The 19,269-nt window shown below is 42.8% G+C and overlaps 1 protein-coding gene across 1 annotated transcript in view; it reads right to left on the bottom strand.

Moving 5' to 3' along the window:
* Positions 1–9,131: 9,131 nt before the first annotated feature.
* Positions 9,132–19,269, bottom strand: part of pcdh1b (protocadherin 1b) — a 240,338-nt gene continuing 230,200 nt past the window's right edge. Inside the window, exon 5 of the mRNA XM_038699688.1 lies at positions 9,132–11,061. Within this exon, the coding sequence (XP_038555616.1) occupies positions 10,637–11,061 (425 nt within the window). The 3' untranslated portion in view covers positions 9,132–10,636. The remainder of the gene's footprint in view (positions 11,062–19,269) is intronic.

Raw genomic sequence — 19,269 nt, 5'->3', positions numbered from 1 at the left:
ACACACTCCATCCTTGATGTACGGAAGCTTGGTGAAGCCATGGCTGTTCTTTTTTGTTTGTTTGTTTGTAAAACTGAGCTGTGGTGTTATGTTATGTAACCCCATTATCTCTAAATTATTAGTTGATTTCTTTATTTTCTCAAGAAATTTTGTGGTTCTTAGACGTTTGTTAAGATTATTACAAAGACATACTTCTCTAGTATTCAAACATTCTCTTTTTTTTTTGTAAATTTGACGACAAAATTTATTCATCTGCAAGGGTTCACGTCTGACTTCTTTTGTGAGTTCCTGTGAAATCAAAACCTAATCTTGTGATTGAGATAAGTCATGATCACGAGATAACAACCCTAAAATTAGCATTCATGGCCACTCTCGGCCTTCCGTATGTTTTGAATCTCCGTCTGAGACGGCTGACTTGTTTGGGGTTCAGGGTGAAATCAGATGTGTTAAACGCTGCTTGTGTCAGATTTTGATGGAGTTGAGAAATAGAAAAAGTCCAGTTTGCTCGCTCAGAAAACCTCATTAACACTGCCGCGTCTGGTAAAAAACAGCAACGATCATTTATATTCATACAGTATGTCTATAGCAGTGTTGATTCCATAACATTGATAAAACAACTGCGACAACAACAAAAATGGATAATATTCATAAAGTTGGCTTGTTTCATGCTCAGCTGAAGCCTCGTGTTCTGAGACTCCAGCCTCAGTATAATACACAACCAGAAAACAGCAAACCACTCCAAATTTTATCACATGATTTCATGAAGAACAAGTCTGCTGCTCTCGTGTTATCACTTGGTTTTCTACTTACAAGACTTTTGCACTGAATAAATTAAATAAAAGTCACAGAATGAACTGACTGCGTTCATGGAAATCAAACTAAAACCATGAGACATGGCGGTCTTTTTTTTTGTTTTTTTTTCAAAGACACTTCCATAATTCAAAGACTCCTAAAGAATTTGAATCAAATGGAGGCGTTGAGCTACTGGGCACGAAGTAGATATTTTAGCCCCCAAAAATGACGAGAGAGAAACTTGACACTCAACCTCAAAGGTATAAATCAGTTTGAAGATCAGTTAGAGGAAGGTGGCACGCCATGAAAAGGTTGGCGGAGCTTCATGTTTTATTAAAAACGTGCACTCCACCGATTTTACTTGTCAAAGTCAATAAAGTAGTCACGGGGAAATGGTGGCTCTGGAGGAGCTGCGTCTGATGTCATGGTGACTACCAATGTATTACAGAAAAACTTGTGTTACAAACTCTTGGGAGTTTTAAAGACGCTATCAAGTTGCATTATGGGGAATGTAGGATCCATGGTGCGTTCCATTTGACATGGGAAGTCGGAATTTCCGAGTTCAAAGTTGGAAATTTCCGCCCCCTTAAGTCGGACTGGGAAAACCGCACTACCCTGACTTTCTGATCCAAGATGGCTGCTCTGAGTATCAACAGTTAGTGAAAGCTGTAGTTTATGCTGTTTATTAGCACGTCTGTGTACTTGTGTCTCAGATAAATTTTCGTACACAAAGTGCTGTCCAACTGCTGTCTGTGGACGTGTTGATACAGCGTTTAGTATGAGTAAATACCGCACAATGCATTTTTTATAAACCGGCGTAACAACGGCTGGAACGCCGTCAACTCGGGTGTGACGTCATTCCCAGCTCCAACTTCCGAGGTAAACGGAACGCACCACAAGCCTTTTTGGAGCGTGACCCATACCGATAGCTTTAGTTCAGGACATCTTGACTTCTGTCTCCTACACGCCCCGCAACTTTATGGAAGTGTAAAACTAATCTGCTCACTAAACTGTTAAATAATTGAAAAAGTGAATCTTTTGCTCTTTCTTTTGTGAAGAAATCAAGTTACCATCCTGACGCCACAAACAACTCCTCCATCCATCTCATGAAGAAAGCGCCGTACGACTGAAGTACCTGCATCAGTTTCAAAGCTGGCTGAATGTGGCTATAAAGTTTGGAGTTGCGTCCAGAAGACGGAAGATGGGTCTTAATCTTTGTGGCGATGTGTAAGAAGAGTCTTTATGGATCGTGGATTTGTCAACATGACTATTGTTCAGTTTTCATCAATGCGAAAGTCCCAAGCATAAAAACTGTGATTACACGAGAGGCAAAAACTTGTTCCAGCCTAAATTTTGTGGACAGAGAGAAGAGAGAAAAGATGAGTTCACTGAGTCATAATGTTACTGACAGACTCGTAACATCACTGACAGAGTCAGACTGTGGAGAGGAGGCGAGGGAAAACACTGAATAAAAATAATTCCTGTTGTGTACTCGGAACAAAGTGAAGCTTTCGTTAAAACTGCAGACTGAGAAACAAAAAGACATTCATGTTTCACTGTCATTTAGGAGCAAATTTCACTGCACGGCTGAACTCACAGCTACAACATGATTTCATAAAGACACCAGAAAAGTTTCACCACTGCATCAGTGTTTACGCAAAATAACTCAAAGTAGTAAAAGTACGAAATACAGGCTGCGTCTCAGATTGTGCTGTCGCTAAATAAATAAAAACAAGTTGACTAAATACCTTTGCTTTTGGCTGTTTAACCAACCCGTTCTCACTCCCCGACTCGTCACATATGGACGCACGTTCAAGACCCATCGGCGTCAGTTTGTAACGCACTGGGGATCCATTTAGCGTCATAGTTCAGCGCAGTGGAGGAAACCCTGTAGGGTCAGTTTTTGACGGTAAAGGCAGGTATATGATATTTAACAGAAAAGACAGAGAAAGAAGGCGGTTGGAGTGGATAGTGGGCCATAACCCAGACTTGGAACCAGGAGACCGCGTTATGTATTAATTTTAACCCAAACCAATCATCTTTTCCTATACTTAACCGAGTACATTTTGTGCCTAAACCGAACCAAATTGCAACATTTCACAACTTTATTAACGTGCCGTTTCAAAATAGCGATGTTTCGAAACGCTAGCGTTTTATTTTGAAAGTCTAACCAGACATTACATATTTATTTCTGCTAAGCATTGCTAACTTGAGCGCGGAGCCTTAAACATCTAAAAATGATGCTAAAGGGCTACCCAGGGCGTTAAAAAGCGCCGACCAATCGTCAAAATGTCACGAGTTGGGAGTGAGAATGTGTTGGTTTAACTTATGCACCAAAAACTGCCCAAACTACAAGAAAAAGGTTTTAGCAACAACATTGTTGTTAAAAATTGGTTAATAAATCGCTCTCAATTTGTATTGTTGGCCACTTGGGGGCAGCAGAAGAAGCTGAAAACACAACATCTGACATATTATCACCTTATAGAGTTTTTACTTCTAACATGTGACAGCAGCCAGTTGTGTTTGTGTCCACCTGATGAATGTAAGCTCTGCTTTGGTCTCCACCTACTCCTCAGGGAAATATCTGGCTCTTAAACTGCTAGATGTTCCTCTTTCTTCATCAGCTAGTCTCTGTGTCTGTTTGCTGCCGTGGCTAAAAAAGCTCTGTAGAGCTGCAGACGGAGATAATTCCTTTGACATAATACAGAAAAATATTGATTAGTGCAGCTTTAAGAATAGTACATCACAACAAAAATAAACAATTTGAGACGCAGTCTATGGACACAAAACATTTCTCTGAAAGTAGAGCAGTGGATTTCATACATAAATAATGCCTGTCAGTAGTAAACCAATATGTTTTTCTAAATAAACCAAAGCATTTTGAGAAGACATTTATGCATTTGAGTCACAAATGAGTAAGTCTATAAAGTGTTTTAGAAATGAAGTAGTGCACTTTATATTTAAAATAAAACAAGGGTAAACTGATGTGTTTCAGTGCCAAAACAATGCATTTTAAAATTGTTGAAAGCATTTTAAATTAAGGACGGCATTTTTATTGTAAACCGGTGTGTGTTTAGAAAAAGATAATTAATTTTAGATGTCAACTAACTGAACAATAATGCACGTCAGCGCTGTGTTTTCAAAGTAAGGGGAAGCAAAGAAAAACTGTAGATTCATGTGCAGACAGATCAGAGCTGCGCGTTCCTTTGAATCCTGACAAATACTCTGAGATATGATCAATATTTTGTCCCTTCAAGTATCTGAAAGAAAGTAAATCAGACACATGGAAGAGCTTCACGCAGCCTCAGAAATCTACTGGACGACTAATTGAGAGGAGGAGCAGCAGCTGGCCGAAGCGCCACGAGAAGATGAATCATAACATTTCTGTTAAACTTCATCTCTCTCAAATTTTTTGAACCGTTTTCTCCTCTGTAAATATATATATGAAACGGTTTCAACACGTTACCATTGTCAGAAATACATACATTAATTTTTTTCTTTTTTCGGTCACTGAAGCGGATTTGAAAGCGAATGTGAAACCAGAGGGACGGGAGGTGGACGCCCTGCATGCAGAGACACCTGCTGAACACACACACACACACACACACACACAGGCTGTCAGTGTGTATGACAGCTGATCTCCTGAGGGTTGACGGCTAGCTGCTGGTGGTGGTGGTGGTGGTGGATTTGGGGGTGTACTGGTGGTTCAAGTTTTCCTCCAGGGAGCAGGAAGTGTCTGTAGTCTGACAGTAAGCCTCAAACCAAAAAGCTTAGGACCATCTCTATGCATGCGGACATACACACACACATATATACTGTGTATTTTGTATATGTACTGTGTGGACACATACATTACCATGGTTAAAAATGCAATACTGTAACTGTAAGAATGTTTTTAAACTAAGAAGTAGTGATCTGCGGATCAAAGTATCGATGTTTCCTGCTCTAGGATTGGGACTCATTTAAAAGGATCAATATCTAAACAGTCATTTGGAGTGAGTGTGTGTTTTATCAGAAGTATCTTACTGTCACCAGGATCGTCTAATTATACTCAGTTGATAGGAACTACTTCTCCTTCCGCCTGTCAAAGTCATGCTTGTGCCGGAGTTTCTCTGAAGCGAGCCGCTGCAGCCCTTTACATTTCCCGCGACTGAATACTGACTCTGGCCAAATGTGAAAGCCGTCCCGTCTGGCTGTATTTTAGCTGTGAAGGTAATAATGACGCTGTGTGTGATGTGTGTGCAAAGACAGTGAAATACTTTAGCAACACCGCAAACATCGATAAGCAAGTCACAATAATATGATGATGTCATGAAGCTGCAGTTCTGAGCAGGAGATTTTAATTATAATTAAAGAATATGACAGTAGTTTGATGTCTTGTCATTATGCAGTTATTATTTTGAATTGGTAAGGCCACAGCCTGCTCCTTATTTCTCTCATAAATACAGAAACGGGAGGTCACATTAAACTAGAAATAAAAAGTATCGGTATCGGCAGTACCAGCCTGGGTATTACTTGGAATTGGATCGTATAGGGTTTAAGTGGTATCGCACATCACTACTAAGAAGATGAACCAGTTCATGCTGACAAATCTAGGTAACAATAAGACATTGGCTGATGGGATCTGATTACTTAAAGGGGAGGGTTACTAACTCTTGTTGAGGCTGTTGACTTGACTAAAGCACAATTTGTTGCACGTGCTGTATAAATACACGACATGGCTGAAAAGTACTCGTACTCCTCGTCTACAGGCTCTTACGGCATAAAACACGTTCTGTCTGATCCGGGCCTTATGCTGTCTTTTCATCACGTACCAGGAAACTAAACAAGCGTTCACTTTTGGCCTCAGGTGAGGATGCCATCTATGGTCGTTCAGACTTGGCCTCGGGTGGCTCCAACGACCACAACAACTGTCGTTACAACATCCAGGAGCACTAACGAACCAGCGGTATCGATCATTCAGACAACGATAGCCGAGTTTCCCTACCAGTCAGTCGGAAGCGAAAAAGTCTCTTGAATGAGGGACGAAACGAGTATCTTCACCAAGTCCAGTTGCCTTTGATTTTAACCTTTCTTGGATAACTATGAGCTGGATGAGTGAGAACCTTCACTGACATCCATAAAGAAATGCCTTTTCCACTTTGGTGTGGATGACCTTGACTGACCTCAACCCCGTCCACTGTGAGCTGGAGGCTGTTTCAGCGGCACATTAATGCCCAAGTTCAGCTCACAATGGGTGAAATGGCCGGGCTGTCCACATACTTTTGGCCATATAGTGTATCTCATTGTTGCTATTTTTCTTATGGTGGTTGGCGCACACACACAAGCAGTCTTGTGTTTGCTGTGAGGTAAAGCCTACAGCAACGCCCGAGGTCACCAGAGTTCATCAAGGGTCACCAGAAGTTGCTTTTCTTCTTCTGGGGTTAATTGGTGCCAAAGAGTTGAGGTTAAACTAACGCCTCATGACTCTGACCTCTCTCCTCTGTCTTTACCTTAGACAGCATAACACACCGGCCACCTGGGAGTCCTCCGGTCGGCGGACGGGCATCATGGAGCAGGAAAAAAAATGACTTGTTACGGTGAAACTGTGAAGCGTGGCAAGGAGAAAAGGAAGGAGGCGAGTCGATGTGGACCTCCATGTTGGGCCTGTTAATAATCAATCAGAGCTCTGAGCGCCAGCGTTAAATCACCAGAGGAAGACGGGGAGCCTGGAGGAACGCGGCGGCACCCATGAACTCTAAATCTCTGTCACTGGGAAGGGCTGAACGTCGGTTGAATGATGGTTGATTTATCTGCGGGGGAATACAGTGACTGTGTGTGTGGTTCCTGAACAGGCAGGTACGTCGACAGTAAATCAAATCACCTCCAGAGACCGGAGGAATTGTGTTTTGAATCGCGTTAACATCCACACATAAAAAAACAAACGCATGTACAATAAAAACCAATTAGACGGCAGAGCTGAGATGGAGTGGCGACAACTTAAAAATAAACAACACAAAAGCAGGGGAATGAAGCGGTCCGATGCGCTCAGTGAAGGCAATTGTTTGCTTTACAAAACGACATAGTTTGACCCCTCTGCGACCCCGTTTTGCTGCCTGTTTTGACTTCGAAGGCGTTGCAGCCCGGCGGCGCTTTGATGCTCCCTCTGTGATTCTGTTCACATCACACACGCTGCAAAAAAATAACGACAAGTCATTTAGTCTCACATTCAGCCGGTGAGACTTTTCTGCCAGCAGAGGTGAGATAATCCCACGTGTTCCCACAGCAGCTTTCTTTGGCTCGGGAAGTTTCCAGAATTTAATAAATTAAAATGAGATAAAATAAGGCAGATTTCTCCACTCCTTATGGGTAAGCTTGATTTCTAAATTCTGTAAATAGCAAATACTAACTTTAGATCAAACACGTGTGGTTCTCCATGTAGCAGAGGGCTTGAGACGCTGAGGACTCCCATCCTATCTCTGTGGATGTAAGAAATATTCAAAGAGTCTGAGGTGGATCCTTTGGTTCAGGTGCAAGACAGCAGTGCGTAATGCAAAAGACAACAAGAGCAGCGCTTGAATCATCATATAGATTTAAAAATCCTCTCCTGTTTTACATTTTCATGGATTTTATTTACAGCTGATGGGCCGACAAATCTGCTTATGTGCTTTCGTCTTCAGATCAAAATCTTAAATGATCAAGACTCAAGGTGAATTTTCATCCCCCTGCTCTGATGAGCAGATTTTGCAAAAACAGGATCTCTATTCCCAGTGGTAAACCCATAAGCACAGAGCGAACATTTCTTACATAATGAGCACACTATATGTTGCCCGCTGCACATGTGACTAAGTGCCTCTTTCCCCGGCCCAAGAAACTTACACATATTAGATACTTGTGATTTAAATATGATCGATGAAAAGTTTACAGTTGGAGGCGTGTAGCTTTAGAGACACCCCTTTTATAATGATGGTCGATGGGGAAGATGCTGCTGTCAAAGACTCCAACATAATCATATTAAAACATAAAAACACGTATAGCTGCCACATTCCTATTTCATTGTTGAGTATATTTTGTTATGTCACCATATGTTATATTATTTGAATTCCTGTACTGAGTGATTTACATTTTATGTATGTGTGCTATCGGTAGTGTCCTCAAACAATCCGTTCAGGTCTCATCAAGACAGACGTCACGATAATTTTATGACGTAAGCTGGCGCTAAGATTTAGTCTTGTGAGCTTGCACTGCTGTTTCTTTGTTTTATCATGTCTATTTTGTATATGGGACAATGGATTAGTAATCTGCAAGTGCGCATGAGTTGATTTAAGGTTAAGTTTCACCATCGGGTTCAGACCCTAAGGCTGAAGTAAAATATCCACTCATCCGTTCTTTTACTGACTTTTATCACTGGTGAAATAATCTCCCTCCACAGGCTGATTTCTTGCTTTGTTTCAAGACTTCAGGACTCAGTAAGAGACTAAATGACTTGTTAGGGAGATTTTCTGCAGCGCACGCTCACTGTGCCTTCCCTTTCATCCATCCAGTCTCAGCTGGTGCGCATCACGACAGGTGAAATCCCACATTACCCTCAGCAGCCGTGAACACCAGGCTCAGAATGAATGAACTTGCAAACCAGCTCGCTTTTTACTGGCGCAAATTATCGCCAGTAATGTGCAGAGCCTCGGGTTGTAATTAGAGTTTTTCTGCTGCGCTGTGTGGAGTGGGTGTTAGTGGACTGAAAGCCTATACAGGTGTCATTAATCCTGCATTCCTGTGCGACTGCAGCACCGCAGGAAGCGGCGCCCACCTCCCCTGCCGCTGCACATAGCTAACAGGTTTAATAAATACTTCTGCTAAATGCCAAACAGCTCGGCCTCACACTGAGGAGGTAAAGAGGTGGGAACTAACGAGAGGCGACGCTGACCAGAGAGCTCTTCCTTCAAGCTCAGAAACACAGCGGGGAAATATTCACCACAGTTACCACGACCCACCACTGCTGCGACGTTCTCTGTGTGCGTTTCAGAAACCACAACAGACGTTTTAATCAACATGCGCTTTGTGGATTAAGCTTTAGATTTTCATTAATCCTGACTGATATAATGTTCATTAGTTGTTTTTTTTAAATGAGCTGGTGTATGATCCTTGCTGGAACGCTGATTAAGAATTGTGATGTTGATCTGTGTGTTGGACACTTTAATTTTAAAATAGCTCCACAGCGACTGGCCAGACAGATATCCAACTGGTTGTGGACATTCCTGCTCCCCAGAGGACAAAGCAATCTGGTTTCAATGACTTTTCCTCTAGCCACATTCAAGACAAACTATTTTTATCTTGTATGGTGTAAGGATCAAAGAAATGGATCAATAAATCTGTAATTTATTTTTCTGATTCATCGGTTAATCATGTAACCTTTTGGAATGTTTTCCTAGAGACTAAGGTGGTGATTTCAAATGTTTTGTTGGACCAACAGAGTCCAAAAACAAAAAGATATTAAGTTTACAACGATATAGAACACTTATAAACCAACTTTCACACTGGTTTATCAAAATTGCTGCTCATTCAGTGCTGGGGTAGCTAGAAGGACTTTACATTCTTAGATTTCCCACATGTTTGGGTTTGAATTGTTCGTTTTTAAGTTAAGTCATTCTTCTGCACAAACAAAATGTGTGTATTTTCATGTGACTTTTTTGGATTGAAAAGATTTAACTGTCTGATACATACATGTTAAGTTTTCATGTTATGGTATACTACTGACAAGAGCATTAATAATATAAATCGGTGATAATCAGCTTCGGCCGATCCACTGATTGAAGCACTTTCTTTGTATCGGTGCCCCTCTGAGGATTTTGTCCCCTCATGAACCCAAATTTAACTGTTGTAAAGTTGCAGAGGAGAGAAACAATAATAAAAAGTCTTGTGTTTTTAAGTCGGCACTGTCTGTGATGCTCCTGCAGTGTGACGGCGAACACCGCGGCGTCGTTTCTCTGTACATGCGAAGGTTTTCAGTCCATCAATCCGAAGTTACATGAAGATCTGCAGACAGCACGACAGCCACGGATCCACACCTACACAGCAGTTTCCTCTGTCACAGTTTGTAGTATTTACAGCTCTGTACACTGAAAAAAAAACAGCAAAAAAATTAATAGACCTGAAAAAGTTCTCAACAACAACGAGTCCGGGGATTGAAAAACAGCCGTGTTTCTGCGAAATGTCTTACATTAACGACAAGCTGTTTGTGATTAAAACGAGCCCAGTTGATTTGATGCAACTCGGCTCAAAGATGTATTTCCCGGAGTCAACGGAGAAAAATGTGAAAGAAAAACAAAACCAACCAATCCAAAAGAAATTCAGGATAGATAGCAATACACAGTATACTTAAGTAGGATTTACAAGAAGTTCTTTCCCTTCTCCCCCCGAAGGTGTTTTTTCTTTTTCCGTTCCAACACAGCAACGTAGCCTAAAGCAACACACAAAAATCCAACTCAAATACGTGAGTAGCTAAATAGTTTCCCATTAAATTATCACAACGATGTGGTGTAGTTTACATTCCTTCCGCAGCAGCAGGAGCCGCGTGTTTTCTTCAATTGATTTTAATTCATTCTATTTTACATTTGATTGGTTTCTACAGGGGACGGGGTTGGGGGGGTGGGGGGGTGGCGGCGGGCGAGGTGGACGAGGATCTAAAGCCTTGTACGGTGGATACAGTTATAAAAAGGAAGAAGGGGGAGTCGGTGCTGCGGCACAGCGAGTAATAGGCACAGGGGGCTGCAGTGAGGGGGCGGGACAGGAGGTGGCGAGTAGCGACGGGGAGATGAGGAGGAGCGTAGGGAAGGGGTTGGGGGTTTTAAGGTGGAGAGCTGCGCCCTCACAGGTAGATCTCCCTCTTGGAGGTCTGGCCGGTCGGAGTGGTGGCCGAGTGGTACTCCACCGCCTGGCTCAGCGGGATCTCCTCCAGCCCACAGTCTTTGCCAGACGAGTCTCCGCCCCCAGGGTAGGCACTGCTGTAAGGCGTCATGAACCGCATGTTGGCCACTTTGGAACTGCTGCCGCCGCCACTGCCCGTCCCGCGCTCCTCCATTGTCAGGGGCTTGGGGCTGCCGTTGGCCATCAGCTGCTCTTGCCCGTCTATCTCCTGGTAAGGCACAAAGGTGGAGAGCTTGGGGGCGTTCTTGGGCACCTTGCGGTTGGGGGAAGGCTCGCCGGGCATCCAGCAGGAGTCGGAGTGGCCAAACTCGGTGCACTCGTGTGTGCAGTTACCGGTCATCGCCACGTCGGGAAGAGGCCTGAGGTCTGCAAAGAGAAAGAGGAAAAAGAGAAAGAAAGCATGAGTAACCTGGACACAACAGCAGAGGATAAAAGGGTCAGAGATGGAGATGAAACTGAAGGAGAAGAACTACAAACCTGTTGTTGTGGCTAACATGTAGGCATGTCAGCTTCCTAATCATCCAATTGGACTTGTGCTTATGTCCATATCTACTCGCTTTTTCTGCTCTGGTTTGATGTCCAACACATGAGAAAATTATCACGCTCTTTAGCTGCTAAATGCTCCAACAACTTCACCAGTTGCTAACTGAATTCCCACCAAAATTCTCCACATGTGAACGTTACTGAACTTGGACCAGACTGGACAGACTGATGCTACACAATGTTTTGGGATGTACTGGTGATTTGGAAGCAGTTGGTTTAATGAAATGGGTGGAGAAAGGACAGATGGTTTATGGGAGTGAATTTCTCTTTATGTTAATTCCCAACTGTAAATCATTTCTGCACTACCTTTCTTTCTGTTTGTACCTTATTGTGATGGACCATAGTTTCTAGTTAGTTTGTATTTCAGTAATTTTTGAAGTATGTAAATACCTGCTGCCCAGAAGTTAAGTGTCTACAAGTGCTTCTGTTTTTTATTTGATCTAATTGCTCCTCTTTCTTGTCTATTTTATTGATATTTATGATGTTTCTTTGTTGTGTTGTCTGGTGAATGGATGCTTGTATGTGCTCTGTGCTTTGGTTTAAAGCCTGGTTTAAAGGCTGCAGTGCAATTTCCTTTGAGATAATACAGTTAAGAGTTAAAGTTGACCATAAATAGAACTGTATTTGACAGAGGACAGATAAAGGTTTCCAGTCACAAACAGGAACAGATCTCTTAGTAAATGTTGCTTTTAAAAACCAACAAACCTGAGAGCGCAGTGCCACAGTTCAGCTGCATACAGGCTGGCAGGAGCTGGAGATGCTGATTAAAACTGTCATTATCCCTTCATCCACACACACACACACACCTCTCTCCATTTTAAAGAAATTAATTAAAGCTCAGTGTGTATTTTTAAAGTCACTAATAGTTCACAAAGTGCCAGGAACGACGCTTAATTTGTTGCTGAAAGACGGAAAGCACATATCAAACGACGGATGCTGAGCATGAAACAGGATCAGCTGATTTAAAGAGGAAAAAAAAAACGCTCAGATTCGTTAAAGCGTTAATTATGTTGCACAAACACCCAATTAAGGCAAAAATAACACTGTAGCTGCTTTTCTCTTTACCCAAAAGAAATGACACGATGAAAGATGACAGATACAGAAGATGTCTTCTTTCTTATATTGATGATGTGAATATTAAGGTCATGATTTCTACCCTCTAGATTGTTTTGTTTTATAACGATTACAACTTTAATCCTGAGCCTCTGAGACAGGCATGAGGACAGACAGAAACTGACAGACAGACGGACGCAGGGCTGAGTTAAAAAAAAAAAAATCACAGCTTAGAATGGAAAAAGGTCAGCGATGGAAGCAGAAATATCAATGCGTATGCAGAAAGTAACCTTTCTTTTGTGCGTGACATTAGATCATTCTTTGATACTGGAGGCTGGAGGCGTGCAGGGGGCGGAGGGGCTGCCAGTCCTCCCGGGGAATGGCGCTTATTTCCCAAAATGCTCTCTGCTTCATGCATAATTTAAATTCATTGCCTCCTTTTTGCAAAAAGGAGCTATAGTCGGCTTTTCTGTCTGTTTGCGGGTTGATGTGTACGTTCTAATCCAGGGGAGTGCTGAGTAGCGGCCGCCCCCCCCCACTTCCCCTCTCAACCCCTCTTTCCCCTCCCCACATTCTCACGGCCGCCGCTGCCGTGGATTTTAGTTTTTAAGCACTTCCCATGCAAAAGCAAGGTGCTTGCAAAAATGTTAAGTCATGTGCGAGTGGCTGCTGAGTTCAGAGCGGCTGTTTAATAAGCGCTTTGCCTCTGAACGTCGTGTCAGCAGCAGGCTTATAGAGCACGGGCGCCCTCGGAGCTGCACAGCTGAACAAACTCTAAACTTGACTCACTTCAATAGCAACAATAGGAAAAGGACTCCAAGCTCAGCTGGACTGCAGCCTGTAGGGAAGCTTTGTTAAACGACAACCGTGACCTCTGACTTCGTCAATAAATGCTATTGGAACCTCTTTTCATCTCATCTGATTTCTACAAAATACGTCTCCAGCAGCTAGTTTCAGCTGAACCTTGAGTTGCGAGCAGCCCGTCCCTGAGGCCGGAAAAAGCTGCAGGCTTACCGTGAGACAACTGGTTTGTGAAAATTTAATTAAAAAGTAGTTTGGTTATATGCACCAGTAAAGCACAATGTCAACTGACAGGATGAGGGCATTGAGGCAAGACCTGTTTACTCCCTGATCTGATGCCATGATTTAAAGATGCTCCCTGTGTCAAAATCTAGTTTCAAGACCTTCACTTTTTCCAGAGCTAATTGCATTTTCCAACCTCAATCAGAAAAAAAAACTGGCTCATTCTGAGAGAAACGCATTTCCAAAAGGGCTTTAGGATCCAACCCGTCTCACTTTGTATTTTCAGTCCTCTTTGTGCTCATCCTCCTGAGTTCAGCTACAGACGCTCCTCCTGGAAGACTCACCACTCTGTCTGTTTATGTTTTGTCACCGCGAGCTCTCTGACACTTGTCAGAGTGGAGCGTCTTTCTCAGGGGAGCCATCTTTGAACAGGTGATGTTTAAGAGTATAAGAGGAGATAAACAGGAAGCTCGCCTTCTGTTCAGTCACTCTGTTAGTGGCATGATGTGATCAAATTGTTGCTTCAGTATACAACCTGTCGACTGCACGTCCTCATCTCAAATGAAAGCACGCAAGTCATGCTGCACATGTGTCGTATACTCATGCTAAGAATAATACAAACAAGATAAACAATGGAGATAATGCACGCAGTCTTTTCCCACTTTTTACAAGTTGTTAGTTATAATTGCATGTTAATGTGTAAGTATGAGCATGTATGTAGATTATGACAAGACTATAGAACAAAAGTCAAGTCACACTCACCAACCTGATACTATTTTTAACAGAAAAAAAAACAGTTTCAGTCTCTAATCAACTCCAATTTCTTCATCTTTTGCCATTTTTTTCCCCGATTAAGTCAGCTAAACGCATCTGTTCCTGCTAAAGTGCGCACAGGTCTTTCACGTTACCAGCCTTCCACAGGCGCAAAGGGAATTATCACTCCCATTCCTGGCACATTATTAACGTGCAACATCCGCAGGTAGCTTTCGTCAACGACAACACTGGGGGGAAAAAAAGAAACAATGCCCTTTGAGACACTAAAGGCTTCTAATGTGAAACATTCTCTACGTGCACACTACAGGGAAGTGTGGTCTCATTAACAGTTTTACAGAGATCTAAATTGGCAGTATGAGTTATGGCACAACAGAATTAGTGCTGTGGAATCGAACATTTTAATGTAATTTGTCAAGGGGGAGGGGGAAACATGGAGAAGGTGTTCATCATCATGAGTAAATAAAAACAAACAGAAAGTAGAGACACGTCTGATAAACTTTACTTATAACAACAAGTAAAAATCCTGTTTCTGATTTGCTCTGCAGTTCAGGTAAATGAAAGCCATGGTCGTTATTCAAGAATTATAGTATACAGTATATTATATATATATACATGCATGTTATGCGTTTTTATATATGTTTGTGTAGGTTATTATGTAGGTACTGTCCCACTGCAAAAAGTCCTTAATATGCACTCGACACATGACTCAATATACAACAATAACTGATTAAAAAAACAAAACAAACAGAGCGCGGGGGCCAATCAGAGTGTGACCCCGCGTTCAGGCCCTCAGCACAGCGATCTGTAGCTCTAATCACAGGATTTAGCGCCGGGCCGATGGGGGTCGTGTTCGTCCTAATTAAGCACAAGAACTAATTGGCTCTAGTTTGAGATGGAGCTAATTGGCGAGCATGATGGGAGGAAGAGTTTTAGCAGTTAGGGTGGGTTGCGTCTAAGATCAATAACGGTTTTGGCTAATAAGGCCTTCCTCTGGCGGTGGACACGAGCGGATTGCAGCTACCCGTCTTCAACGCAGATCATCATCAAAGGAGACACGAAGGCTGATCAGATGCTGATGAAACCTGCTGACGCAACAGTTTCCCTGCTGCAGACTCATTAGTGACTAAAGCACAAACATCACAATCATCTGAGAACTTTGTCACCTGAAGAACCGAATACGGGCTTTGATTTTAAGTTAAAACGTCTTGGGTTTTTTTTGGTATCTTGCTGTGTTTTTTTCACATTTTGTGTATCAACTGGATTGTTTCTTAAAGCCTTAAGATGACAACGCAAGTCTGTACGTTTACATTGCTAAAGCTTTTATCCAAAGTGACTTACAATTGCTATGTATGTCAGAGTTTGCACACCTCTGGAGCAACTAGGGGTGAGGTGTATTACTAGGTGTACACAAAAAAGAATATTTTATAGTAAATGTCCTGAGTACACTCATGCTTCTCTGAGGATTTACACTAATGATTGGATCCAATGAGAGCCTCCCTCAGGACAAACTTCACATTAGAAATGCGACAAGAGGACAGTTTCATGAGCTGCTTGATACAGTACTTCATCAGTGGAAGAAGTAATGCTGGTATTATTTATCCCACATCACATTCTTCTCTTATCTTGTATGCTGTTTTACGTTTTTTCACTGTTTGGCCACTTGTTGTTTCTCCATGTCTGCCTGGTGAAAGAAACTATGTTTGTTGTAGTGGCCCTTGTTATGTACTTGATGTACTTGACTGGCAGACCCTGAAACTACCTGGAACATGCGTGTAGTATCATCTTCTAAATAGTGCCCAAAAAGTAGTTCATGCAAATCATCCCAAAAGTGGGTAAACAACAAACAAGACCCATGACAATGCAGCCTAGGTGCCAAAGAATTACATCCATATTGGCTATCCTGTTCTACTACCAATGTCAACCTTTGGTGGAGATTGTTCTAGATGGAAGTAAAAACATGATGTTCAGTATCGTCATCTTTGACACTGGCTGCACATGTGGGTACCTACAGCGGAAAAGACCTCCAAGAACACTTAAATCCTCTGTAGGTTCAGTCTAGATGTTCCACATTGGAGGCTCAGAAGAACACTGCGGCCTCATGGGGACGTTACGAGGACTTTAAACTGTTAGTGTTCTTTCATCAATAACAGAGAGTTACATGGCCGAAGTGGCAACAGCACTGGTCGGCGATTTGGGGTTCCTCATCAGCAGTATTGGGCAGTAACGTACGCGTTACTGTAGTAATATTACTTTCCCCAGTAACTAGTAGTGTAACTAATTACTTTTTCAAAACAGTAATATTATTTCAGTTACTAATCCAAGTAACACCGTGTTACTGAAAGCACCGTCCTTGACATGAACACGCGATTGTGCTGTAGCTCAGCGGCACCGATCACATGTTGTTCAAGTCAGCTGTTAGCCAAGAAGCTAGGAAGAATGGAGGACGACACGGAGAGATGTTCTTTCCGCGGCTGTAAGCAGCTACTGCCATGATTAAAAAGTCAGGAGAGACTGCTTTGTTTTGGGGGGGTGGCAGTGAAAGTACTATAGTAATAGTGATAATAGTATATACTAGTGAAAACTAGTTACTTTTATCACCCAGTAATAGCACGTACGTTAGTAATAGTAAAAACAATTTCTGAGCCCAACACTGCTCATCAGTACTTAAAGGAAGTTTGAAAAGTTCTACGGTAACCCCTGGAGGAGGAAATGCTATCTCTCCTCCTCTCTCTACAGTACCCTCAGTGAGGCTCGGCGAGGCTCGGCGGCGGTGCTGTCAGAGGGCCATGACGCTGAATTCAAGGTTGCCTCCATTAGTCAAGGCTATTTAAAATGGAGTAGCCCTCCTGAGTTTTTCCCCCTGTAGCCCTTATCTACACTCCTGAGTTTCAGTTAACCCCGGGGACCCTCGCTCGCCCTGGCGGCCTCTCTCCCTGCATAATACACTCCGCTACCTTGGTCACCATTTTCCGGTCAAACTAATTAGATTTCAGAGTCCCCGCTTGGGAGGATGTCAGTGGTATGAAATGAAAATAATTTCCAGATGAGTATCTGACATTTTACGCTGTCGACTGGAGTAAAGAGCCCGGGCGGACTGGCTCCTCTCGTTCCCTTTTTTCCCCTCCTCCTCCCCTTCTTCCTCTTCTTTTCCGCTCCATCACTTTAGTCGCAGAGATATGCTAAATCCTCGTGCTTCCCCTCTCTCCGCTCAGTCCTGGGTGATAAATGGAAACGAATGTACACAAAAGAGAGCTTCTCTTTTTTTTTTCTGCATCTGCTTGAAGTGCTAATGTGTTTAATTACTTTGAAGCTGGGTTTCGTGTGTGTGTGTGTGTGTGTGAGAGCGCGCGAGTGTTCGTGTCGCAGTTAAAGCTACAGCAGGAAAACCTTCAATTAATGCCTTTTCTCTGTCGATGACAATGGCTCCAATTTATCTTATAGGAACAATAGAGGAGTGAGAGGAGGTGCAGCTGCTCTGAACGCTCAAAGACGTCCAGGAGAAAGCAAACGACATGCTGCTGCAATCAGCGGTGATGCCAACAACCCACGCACACTAGGATACCTTAGCTTTAGAAACATGTTACTGACTTAGACTCATTCCAAGAGTCTATAACACGGGCCTTGATCACACTGGACAGAATTTGTTATTCTATGTGTTGGATGGTCAAAGTGTCAGATATATATATATATATATATATATATATATATATATATATATAGCATACTGTCTCGCACAGACATTGATTACTGTCGCACATGTGCTACGCTGTGTGAACACGACGTGATTATGATGCCGCTGCAAAGTGGAGGAAGAGAGAGAAAATAGCGAGGGACGAAGAAGAAGGACACAACCACTCTGTAATGTCACGAAACTTATGTCGCCTCGGCAACAGGTCTATCATCAAGTCCACGGAGCGGACCCCCGACAAGGTTACAGTAACAGCAACTTTAGCATTGAACTGAAATCGTGATTGATTGTTGAGTTGAAGTTTGGCCAAAGTAAGTACACACATGCGTTTGTTGTTCTCTGCCTGGTTGGGCCGTGAGTTTGGGTTGTAACATTAACTTACACAGCTGATCCCGGTGCTGTGACACCACGATGGTGGAACGAGCTACCACACGCCACTCCTGAAAATTCTGCAGAGAACACTTCCTCTGATAACACCTCTAACTCCTAACCTCTAACATGCACTTCCTGCGCTCTTCTTCTCCTGTCCCCTTACAATTATCCTGTATTGATTGCACTTTGTTAACTCTAACTTCTTTCCCTAGTTATTTACTCCATTGATGTGATACGTGCTATGAGCTCTTACTACTATGTATTGTCAGTTGTAGACCTCGTGCTGTATTTGATGCTCTGCTGATGCTTGTGTGTTGTTCTTCAAATGTAAGTCACTTTGGCGTCTTACCAAAAAAGCGTCTGCCAAATGAGTGAATGTAATCGTTATCTGCAGCCATAGATCAGATGATTATGGCGTCCACATAAAAGACTCCATAGTGAGCGTTAAAATAAGATTTGAGATGCTCGTGAGCAGCACAGGCAGTAACGTTTGCTGTCTACAAATTGCGAGGGATTGCATTGTGCCCAGAGAGTAAAGTGAGCATGTCCACACTCACAGACTTTGAGGCGCATTGCCGGGAAGTCCGGGCCGTCCCACTGTCAAATTGTCAAGTGCTCTCTCGTGGACATTTTCAGCCCTTTTTAAACCCTTTTCATAAGTCGCATTTCTGCAGACTTTGCCTGAGGGAATTGCCCACAGTTCATAGCGGTATGACAGGAAACACAGGGGTTACCAGGGTTACCAGTGGACATTCAGAAGCGAGAGAAATATCAAGGCAAATCTGACTTAATAGGGCCCGTGTCCACCAAAGCATTTTTTTCCTGACGCCAGCGTCTATTTTCAATTCATTGCAATGGGAGTGCCACGTTTTTACAACATAGCAAAAACGGCAGCAGCGTGACGAGGCGCTGAGCGTCTTTTCCGGTCGCCGAGAGTTGAAAAATGTTCAACTTTGAGAAAAATACTGCGCTCGTCACTGTCACTTCTTACCCAACCATCCAATCACAGTGCAGGGGGGGCGGGACAAACAAATCACACCGAGCACATTATTATCTCGTCCTCAAAATCTCACGAACCCACGTCTGTCCTCTCATGTTTCAGCCTTCTCTTCATGCAGAGC

Source organism: Micropterus salmoides, unplaced genomic scaffold, assembly GCF_014851395.1.
Source record: "Micropterus salmoides isolate LMB-PRFRI ecotype aquatic unplaced genomic scaffold, ASM1485139v1 Ms_hic_scaffold_5, whole genome shotgun sequence".
In the NCBI taxonomy this organism is placed as follows: Eukaryota; Metazoa; Chordata; class Actinopteri; order Centrarchiformes; family Centrarchidae; genus Micropterus; species Micropterus salmoides.
Note: the sequence above shows the minus strand (reverse complement) of the source record. Positions and strands in the feature narration are given on the sequence as shown.